The 10,950-nt window shown below is 43.7% G+C and overlaps 1 protein-coding gene across 1 annotated transcript; it reads right to left on the bottom strand.

Moving 5' to 3' along the window:
* Positions 1 to 6,609: 6,609 nt before the first annotated feature.
* Positions 6,610 to 8,799, bottom strand: LOC125195341. The gene has a single exon (XM_048093502.1). The coding sequence runs from the start codon at positions 8,797 to 8,799 to the stop codon at positions 6,610 to 6,612; it is 2,190 nt and encodes a 729-aa protein (XP_047949459.1).
* Between the last annotated feature and the right edge of the window lie 2,151 nt (positions 8,800 to 10,950).

Genomic DNA, 10,950 nt, shown 5'->3' with positions numbered 1-10,950 from the left:
AAAGGAGACAGAAATAACACAATTTTATTTGCTAAAATTTTCGAAAATTTCAGCTCTCACAAGCTGTAGGAATTTTCGAATTCCTCTCCTATTCCAAAAAGGATTTCTTCTGTCTTCTTTATTTAAGTCCTAGTATTCTAGTAAGATCAGCCCACACTGATATTAGAGTACAGTTCGGGAACCAGAGAGAAGATTTGTGGTCTAGTACTCAAAGCATCACGTGGAGAAGTCGCTAGCCATCTTCAATTCTTTGGAGAATTAACAAGGTATTTTTCTGCTCCGTAGAAAAGCATGTTTTAGGTTTCAATATTCTTAAAGCATGATTGATTCAAGTTATGAGCATGATACATGTGATAATTACGCGAATAGCTTTTGTCTAAATAATCTGCTTAGATAATCCCTGCATCTAGTAACTTTATTACCTCTTTTCGTACTACATCTTGCATGATAGGATTAAGTCTACGTTGGCTTTGCACACGAGGTTTATGCCCTTCCTCAAGTAAAATTCTATGCATGCATGTGGTCGGGCTAATCCCCCTTAAATCACTAATAGACCATCCTATGGCAGACCTATACTTATTTAACACACACAAAAGCTTTTCACACTCCTCTTCATTCAATGCAGCGGACACCACAACTGGAAAAATGTTACCTGGCCCTAAGAATGCATACCTGAGATGTTCGGGGAGCGGCTTTAGCTCCACCTTTGGTGGTCCCCGTGGTTTTCCCACTGCCTGCCTTCTTTCTTCCTCTTCTTCGGGTGTACGCAATGGCAAAAATGCATTTCCCTTTTGAGGAATTCTCTCCGGTAGCGCTTCCAATTCTGTCACCACTGCACAAACACTTGCATCACAAGATGATAAATCAGCATTAGGAGTAAATGAGTTTATGAGACAAGATTCAAGAGGATCCTGGGTTTGATGATAAGTGACTTCTACTTCTCCCACACAGTCGGTAACGATTTGTATGACACTGCATTCTTGATAGCCTTCTGCCCCCTCCTTTCCATGGAATTTCAGTGCACCGTAGATGTTAAATGTGATGCTTTCATCGTTCAACTTCAATGTCAGCTCTCCCTTTTGTACATCTATCATGGCTCCGCCAGTGGCTAAGAATGGTCTTCCAAGGATCAAAGGCACCTTCTTGTCTTCCTGCATATCCAAAACAACGAAGTCAGCAGGAAAAATAAACTCTCCCACTCTTACCAAGACATCTTCCACTATCCCCATTGGCGTTGTTGTGCTACGATCTGCCATTTGCAACGTGATTGAGGTGGGACGGATACTATCAACGTCGAGTTTCCTGTAAAAAGATAAAGGCATCAAATTAATACTGGATCCTAAATCACATAACGCCTTACCTCTCACATCATTCCCTAAAACACAAGATAATGTAAAACTCCCTGGATCTTTGTGCTTGGTGGGTAACCCTTTTTGAATGATAGCGCTGCAGCTCTCCGTTAGGCCCACTGTCTCGTACTTCCCCCACTTTCTCTTCTTTGCCACAACATCTTTCAAAAATTTGGCGTAATTGGGCATTTGTTGAAGGGCTTCTACCAGTGGAATGTTGATGTGGACTTTGCTCATTGCTTCCAAGAACTTGGTAAACTGAGCGTCAAGCTTCTTGCTCTTTAATCGTTGAGGATATGGAATGGTGACACTGCTTTGTGGTAAAGCATCTGCTTGCTGTTTATCGGCCGGCGGACCGCCGCGATGGGGCGTGGCGACCGCCGGGTCTTCAGCCATGCCAATTCCAGAATCTTCCTCGTCCTGTTGGTGAGTACGCGGCGGGTCGCCGTGTTGGAATGCGGCGGGCCGCCGCACATCATCGACAGACAAGGTACCAGGTGGTTTTTCTATTTCTCTTCCTCTCCTGCCCAGGTCTCCTGCCTCCGGAGGTTGATATGTAGTCCCGCTGCGTAGCTGCACCGCGTGACATTTTCCTTTCGGGTTTATTTCTGGCAGGCTAGGAAGCGACCCTGGAGTGTGCCTGTTTCCTATGGTTGTGGCTAAGATCCCAAGGTTGAATTCCAGCATCCCGACTTGAGTAGCGAGGTTTGCCAACCCTCTTTCCAAGGCGCTGGTATTTCTTTCCAAATTCTCCAACCTTTTGTTCGTCACCTGTCTATGGTTAAGAACCTCAGTAATGCAAACTTCTAACAGAACCTCCCAACTGGAGCGGGGTTGATCCTCCATACCTGCACATGTTTCATAATCATTAGAACAGTACTCTTGTGCATCATAGGAGTAATCAGAACAGTCTGGGACGTAGTGCGATCCCCTATGCTGCTCATCAAAATAACCACATGGATTTCCTACGCCTGCAGGAAAATCCATTAAAACAAAAAGAAAAATAAAATAAAATAAATAAAATAAAATAAAAATGAAAGCGATTAAAATCCAAAGTAGTAAAATTATCCGTTTGAAGATATCACTCCAAAGTGAATTGTCTTCCCCGGCAACGGCGCCAAAAACTTGATGCACTTTTTATTTGCACTATAAATACCTGCAAGTATACAGAGTAGGTATAGTATAGCAAAAGGTTAGTACCGGGTATCGAACACGGGGAAGATGTACACAAAGTGTCTATCTTCTACTAGAACTCAATTACTATCTGGAGAAACAAGAATTTTTTGTAACTTTTTGAAAACAGTAAATATTAAAAACAGTAAACAACTAAAAACAAGCAAATCACGGAGAGAAAAGTATAGAGATAAGGGGAATTCCAGGGATGTGCTTTCACTTTTATGGTTATACAAATTCCAAACTACAATACCCTAGCACAGTTAATACTTTGAAAGGACGAGTCACCTAGCTTATGCTCATGCGATACAAACGTTGATTACTAACATTAGGGTTGTCAATCCTAACACGTAACTCCAAAAAGCTCCTAAGACCCTTGAAAAGTCCTCACTCTCAATTAACAGTGCCGTTTTAAAGGAAGCTAACTGTAGTGTCTACTAAGTGGATCTAACTCGCTAGAACTCTGTCACAGTTATGAAGCAAGTTGTATTGAATCATACATAATTGTGTCACTCAATTATGAAGCATCATGATTAACTTAGGGAAGAAACAAAGTAAAAACAAAACGGATATTAAATAGAAAACGGAATTGTATAACCAAAGTTGCTACTAACACATCCCTAGAATCCTATGAGTTTAGTTACACATGACTGAATAAACTAAAAACATAGATTGAAGGGAAAGCAATTTGAACATAAAACTAAAGCAAATAAAACCCGTAGGTTGAATCCTTGTCGTTCTTGATGTTCTTGAAATCCTTCTTCAACTCCTTGCACAATTGAAGTACTCTAGCTTTTGATCTCTATGAATGTGTTCTTGTTGTGTGTCGGAAAAAAAACTCTCTTTTGATGAAGCTTGAGGTCCTATTTATAGGGGAAGATTATTCCTCATCATAGAAGGAAAAGATCTTCAAAATTTGGTAAATCTTGGAGCAAATCTAGGGCTGGTCGGATTCGCCGCCTTTCTCCGGCGGGCCGCCGCACCTTGGCCGGCGGTCGCCGCGTTGGAGTCCAGAGACTCTGACCCTTCGGTGGCGGACCGCCACATGTCCTCCGGCGGTCGCCGGGCGAGACTCTTCTCCTAGCGTAAATTTCCGAGGCGGGCCGCCACATAGCTCTGACCGCCGGGCGCCGGCGGTCGCCGTACAACTTCGCGGCGGTCGCTGGTCGCCGTCTGACTCCAGATTTCCAGACTATGCGTTTTTACTCCCCTTTTCGGCTCAAATATGCACATTTCTCACAAAACACGTCAAAATACCAAAATGTATAGAATATGCAAATAATGGACATGTAGAGTGATTTTGATGACAAAAACGGACCAAATAATGGCCTTAAAACAGTGCAAAATCCGGGCGTATCAACTCCCCCAAACTTACATTTTTGTTTGTCCTCGAACAAAACACTAAAGACACAAGAATAGACGCACGGAATGCACAAGGACTAGACGTCATAATTGCCTCAAAAGATGAAAGAATAGATTAAGCATGTATTAACACAATCAAATCAAGCAAGGCTTAATAGTGCACTTTCATTACTAACTCGTGGAACACCTTGAATTCAAGCACTCACATGTGGCAAACTTCCAAAGATGGGAAGTGTTCTTTCTCTCACTCTCAAAGTGTATAAAGGTAAAGTGTAAATCACTCAAATCATGCATCATGCAAAGTTTACCATAGGCTTGCTCAAAGTCTAATCCCTCCTCTACTCAATGTGATTAAGCATCAAAAGTCCGAAAGGTCTTTCTTTTCGGTTGTAACGTAGGCTCTTTGGTAGGTGAGGAATATTTGGCTAAAAAGTGACTCAAATATAAAAATATCCCAAGTAGAGTTAAGATGACTCCACTTTTCTAAAACTTAAGGCACTTCTAACACTTTATTTTTCTCCTTCAACTTACTTTCAATCCTTCGTTTTTTTTTTCACAACCTTTCACACATATTTTTTTTTTTTTTTTTTTTTTTTTTTTTCTTTTTTCTCTTTCTTTTTTCTTTCTTACACATCCTTTCTCTTTTTTTCTAAGATCAAGCACATATTTGGAATTTTTCTCAATTTCGCAACTTGTACTTTCTTAATATTAAGCACACTACTTTTTATACTTTCCTCCTTATCTCTCCAATTCCTTTACAAAAGAAGATAACAAAAACTATACTAACCCAAGGAATTGTTCCCCCATTTATTTTGGCTTCCAAAGAAAAGGCTTAAAGGCTCAAAATTGGCTCCAAAGGAAAAATTTGAGAGGGTCGAAAATTTTGGATATAAAAGTAGCTAAGAAAAGACGGCCTAACATCCTCCTAAATCAACTTAAACACTATGTAAACTTAGGCAGACTAGGAGCAAGTTCTAGAAACATATACATGCATACAGATAAATCACACAAGAAAGAATTTAAGGCTCAAATCTCACAAGGTAGAAGCACGATTCAAGGCGAACAAGCAATTCACTAATTATGCACCTTTTCACCCAACCATCATATCAAAACGTTAAGCCACACTTAAACATAGATGGAATATAATATCATTGGCAACTCGGTCTAATGTGTCCCTAAGCATGCGTGTTTCTAAGTTCTTCATGTTATGTTCATGACATGGATTCAAGAAAACATTTTTAGAACACAAAAATCTCCTACGGGTTTTTGGAAAATTAAAGCAAAAACAAACAAAAAGAAAACCCTAAACTCACGGTCCACCACTTCATCCCCCCAAACTTATTTACAACAAAGTGTAAAATAAGTTTGTAATAAATACCTGCAAGTATACAGAGTAGGTATAGTATAGCAAAAGGTTAGTACCGGGTATCGAACACGGGGAAGATGTACACAAAGTGTCTATCTTCTACTAGAACTCAATTACTATCTGGAGAAACAAGAATTTTTGTAACTTTTTGAAAACAGTAAATATTAAAAACAGTAAACAACTAAAACAAGCAAATCACGGAGAGAAAAGTATAGAGATAAGGAGAATTCCAGGGATGTGCGTTCACTTTTATGGTTATACAAATTCCAAACTACAATACCCTAGCACAGTTAATACTTTGAAAGGACGAGTCACCTAGCTTATGCTCATGTGATACAAACGTTGATTACTAACATTAGGGTTGTCAATCCTAACACGTAACTCCAAAAAGCTCCTAAGACCATTGAAAAGTCCTCACTCTCAATTAACAGTGCCGTTTTAAAGGAAGCTAACTGTAGTGTTTACTAAGTGGATCTAACTCGCTAGAACTCTGTCACAGTTATGAAGCAAGTTGTATTGAATCATACATAATTGTGTCACTCAATTATGAAGCATCATGATTAACTTAGGGAAGAAACAAAGTAAAAACAAAACGGATATTAAATAGAAAACGGAATTGTATAACCAAAGTTGCTACTAACACATCCCTAGAATCCTATGAGTTTAGTTACACATGACTGAATAAACTAAAAACATAGATTGAAGGGAAAGCAATTTGAACATAAAACTAAAGCAAATAAAACCCGTAGGTTGAATCCTTGTCGTTCTTGATGTTCTTGAAATCCTTCTTCAACTCCTTGCACAATTGAAGTACTCTAGCTTTTGATCTCTATGAATGTGTTCTTGTTGTGTGTCGGATAAAAAACTCCCTCTTGATGAAGCTTGAGGTCCTATTTATAGGGGAAGATTATTCCTCATCATAGAAGGAAAAGATCTTCAAAATTTGGTAAATCTTGGAGCAAATCTAGGGCTGGTCGGATTCGCCGCCTTTCTCCGGCGGGCCGCCGCACCTTGGCCGGCGGTCGCCGCGTTGGAGTCCAGAGATTCTGACCCTTCGGTGGCGGACCGCCACATGTCCTCCGGCGGTCGCCGGGCGAGACTCTTCTCCTAGCGTAAATTTCCGAGGCGGGCCGCCACATAGCTCGACCGCCGGGCGCCGGCGGTCGCTGGTCGCCGTCGACTCCAGATTTCCAGACTATGCGTTTTTACTCCCCTTTTCGGCTCAAATATGCACATTTCTCATAAAACACGTCAAAATACCAAAATATATAGAATATGCAAATAATGGACATGTAGAGTGATTTTGATGACAAAAATGGACCAAATAATGGCCTTAAAATAGTGCAAAATCCGGGCGTATCATGGGTGGAATATGCGATTCATCAAATCCATGAACACCGCAGGGGCATTGGTCAGTCCAAAAGGCATTACTACAAATTCATAGTGACCGTACCGGGTCCGAAAAGCTGTCTTGGGCACGTCTTCAGACCGGATTTTTAGTTGGTGGTACCCAGACCTTAAATCAATTTTAGAAAATACACTGGCTCCCTTAAGCTGGTCAAATAAATCATCTATCCTTGGCAATGGGTATTTATTCTTGAGTGTCACCTTGTTCAATTCTCGGTAATCTATGCACATCCTCAAGGTTCCATCCTTCTTCTTGACGAAGAGTACAGGAGCTCCCCATGGCGATACACTGGGTCTGATGAAACCCAGGTCTAAGAGTTCCTGCAGTTGTAGTTTGAGTTCTCCCAGTTCCTTTGGGGCCATCCTGTACGGCGCTTTAGAGATCGGTGCAACTCCTGGTTCTAAATCAATGGTGAACTCTAGTTGTCTGTCAGGGGGTAGTCCCGGCAGCGTATCCGGAAACACATCTGGAAATTCTCTTACAATCTCCACGTCTTCAATCTCCTTTTCTTCCTTCTGCTCCTCGCTCAAGTAGACGAGATAGGCGGGACACCCTTTTCTCACCAGCGCGGCTGCTTGCAAGACTGAAATTATAGATTTTCGTTCATTCATAGTGATTCCATGGAAGTCGACTTGCCCTACTCCTGGAGTTTGAAAAGAAATCTGTCTTTCATTGCACTTGATGGTGGCATGGTTCTTGGTCAACCATTCCATCCCTAGTATGATATCGACATCTCCCATTTTCATGACCCCCAAGTTATTAGCGATAACCTTACGTTCTCCAAGCGTGATTTCTAGGTTCGAGCACTTTTGTGTTATTTCTATGATTCCTCCTACAGGTGAGGACACCGTCATTCTAGGTTCTGCTGGTTCTGTTGGGAGTTCTAAGGTGTCTACACACGAGGTGGATATAAAGGAGTGCGAAGCACCAGTATCAAACAATAGGACAACAGGTACATTCAGTAGGGTGCCCATACCTGCCAGATTCCCGCGGTTGTTTTTCTGCTGGTTCTGTCCCAATGCATACGCCCTGGCTTGTGTTGGGAGGCTCTGTCTTTGTGGATGCGGGGCTTGGTGTGGGTTGTTCTGAGTATTTGCCTGCAGAGCTCGCATGTGTTGACGTTGTGCCGGCGGATTAGTTGGTGCACCTCTTCCCTGCGGTCCATTTCGACAGTTCCTGGCGATGTGGCCATTCTTTCCACAAATGTAACAAGTCATCTCTCCGGCCCTGCAGATTCCGCTGTGGGGTTTGTTGCATTTGGGGCAGAGATTGGGCCTTGGCTGAGTGTATCCGGTTGGGTTGAAGGGATGCTGCCTTATAAAGTTTTGAGGGCGGGGTGGTCCGTGCCATGGCCTCTTTTGTCCCCACTGGTTCTGGTTCCCTTCCCACTTTCTCTTGTCCCTTGGGGCTTGGGTCGTGGTCTGCAGTGGCATGTTTGTGGGGTTGGGTGTAGGTTTCTCCTTAGGCAATGCAGCTTCGATATCCAGTGCCAGTTTCAGAGCTTCAGAATATGGTAGTATGCCACGGCTGGCCAATGCTACTCTTATTTCGTGCCTCAAGCCAGCACAAAATTTTTCGGACATCTTTTCATCGGTATCCACTTGATCAGCTCCGTATCTGGACATGTCAAAGAAGGCGCGATCATATTCCGTTACCGACATACGTCCTTGTTTTAAATTGTAGAACTCTGTTTCCTTTTGCTTTTTATAGCTCTTGGGGATGTACTTGTCGTAAATTCCTGTCTTGAACCGCTCCCAAGTTAGGCTTTCTAGTTGATGCGGGGTCATTGTTTTCTTGCGGGCCTCCCACCAGTAATCTGCTGACCCAGTCATTTGGAGTGAAGCACAAATCAAACGCTCCTGATCTGTGCACTGCAGTAAGTCAAACAGGCGCTCTAGCGTACGTATCCACGCTTCTGCTTCTGCGGGGTCGCCTCTTCCATCAAAGGTTGGCGGGTTCTTCTTCAGAAAAGTGTTCACAATCGTCCTATCCACCATCGGGGCAGGTGGAGGCGAAGGTGATCGAGGTGGAGATGGTGGCGGGTTGTCTGCTCGTTGTTCTTCAACCTCGGGTCGCGGCCCTCTACCACGTCCCCTTCCTCTTCCTCTTCCTCGGGGTCGTCCAGCTATCATTGGCGCCATTCTATATCGATAAAACATTTCTTTAGGAGTTACTATTATTGTAAAGATTAAGAAGTAAAAGAACTTTATTTTACACCAACAATTATCACCAATTTCTACTAAAGACAGGAAGTAGCAAACAAACATATATCTATATATAAGAGTGTATGTACAGGGAAAAATTGCCTCACAGAGGACTTTCATACAACCATTCTTGGCATCGCAAAATATCACATCCGTTACTAAACAGATGCTAGTCAAAATAGGTCAAGTCACGGAGCACTCACACGAATACTTCCGTGATGTCAAAATACTACAGCCAGTCATAACATAAACCAGAACAGTCTCATAATGGATCCGTTTCTGGTGTACACACATATATATACATAAACACCCCATCACTAACATGATGTCTAGGTAGTACTCTCTGCGGTCCCTAACTCCTCCTCCTCGGGCTCCTCCTCGTCCGAGCTCTCGTCGATGTTGAAGGCCGACTCCATAGTGGTTCCTGGCGCATGTGGTCCTCGGGTGATGACTCCCCAATGGCGCCTAGCCCACGCACGGGGCCTACGCTCCCATGGTGTGGGCTCCTGGCGAGTAGGAGGAACTATCTCTCCCGGCGGTGTCTCTGGGCGAGTCTCAGTAGGGAGTGGCAGTGGCTGTAGACGACCGGTGCCCACAACGACCTTCGGCTCGTCCTCCTCCATCTCCGAAGAAGAAATGGGGGCCTTGCCCCTCCTCCTCCTCTCCGCAGCAGCTGCTCGTAGCTCCCTGGCCTCAGAGTCGGTCGCTGATGTCCCGGCTAGGCTCGGTGACGAGGAGCTGATGTGGTAGAGGTCATCCTCATCCACGGGGAGACGGGATGGCCCTGCCTCGAACTCCCTGCGAGTCCGACGTCCTAGCAGGGAAGATGGCGAAAGAGGGAATAGGTCCTCGGGCTGTGGGGGAACTGGCTGTGGGGCAACTGGTGGTGAAGCAACCGGCTCGGGCGGTGGTACCGGCTGCAGGAACACTCCGGCGAACCCTACAGCTGCCAGGTCGCCTGGGCGTACGTATGGCCCCCTCGGTGCCTGCCCGTGCAGAATGAAGCATAGGTGGAGCTCTCCGATGAACTCCGGAAAGTTCCCCACAACGTCAAAGAACGGGGGCACAGGGAATAAGTAGTAACGAGTGAGGTCAAGGGCGTAACCTACCCAATCAGAGGGCAGGAGCCTGATCAGTCGCTGAATACCATCGAAGTGTGAGACCCCGACGGAGTAGGCCCTCGCCCAAAGCCATCTGAAGTGCGCTAAGAATAGTCCGAGATCATCACCCTCAAGCATCACGAAGGTGAGGTACTCGAACAAAATGTCTGAGACCGTGGGATACACCATCTACAAAGAATGTGTGTGTCGATCAGATCCTCGTATACTCATACATAAATGTGCGTATAAAGCGTAAGAAAGTAAACGTGATGCAATACGTATGCTATGTCACTACGAGTCGTATCCTCACTATGTCGTAATTGAGCACTAGAAGGAGTCCTAAAAGTCAGTTTTGTATCACATCCTACATGTTCACTATCGTTCGAGAATAGTAGTTATAAAGTTCTTGGTGTCGTTTGCCTAGCTCAGGAAAGCGTTGGCAATATACATTTCTGCTCTACCCGGCTAAGTATAATATTCAATACACAAATCTGTAAATATGAGATACACGCTTGCTTTTTAAAACAATATATAAATAACTTACCTTTGCCTGGTTGAGCGTGTTGGGGTGGGTGCTGGGAGTCTCTCTTGTTAGACGAAAAGTCTAGCGGAACAATGCTAGACTAGAGATTATTGAAAAGACTCTCGGGTTCAGAGCATGGAACCTGGCTCTGATACCACTCTGTCACGACCGCAGTTAGCTAAGGATAGCATAACTCGGTTTATCGCGACTAAGGAGGGATTATAAGAAGCGGGGATAGAAATTAGGGGAGATTAAAGTCGAGACATAAGGAGACACACGATTATAATATTAAAGGATATTACTTATAACAAAATATATTCGATCAAGGGGACTCGAGAGACTGTTCTTACAAGTTCGACTTATCAGAGTTTAGAAATTTAACAATAAGCGAGCCCTTATCAACGGCACAGCGGAAACAAAAGAACGCGGTTCATGTGTGGAGACATGAACCTCCGAGAGTTTTAT

Source organism: Salvia hispanica, chromosome 6, assembly GCF_023119035.1.
Source record: "Salvia hispanica cultivar TCC Black 2014 chromosome 6, UniMelb_Shisp_WGS_1.0, whole genome shotgun sequence".
Lineage (NCBI taxonomy): Eukaryota > Viridiplantae > Streptophyta > Magnoliopsida > Lamiales > Lamiaceae > Salvia > Salvia hispanica.
This window is presented reverse-complemented; position numbering and strand designations above follow the sequence as displayed.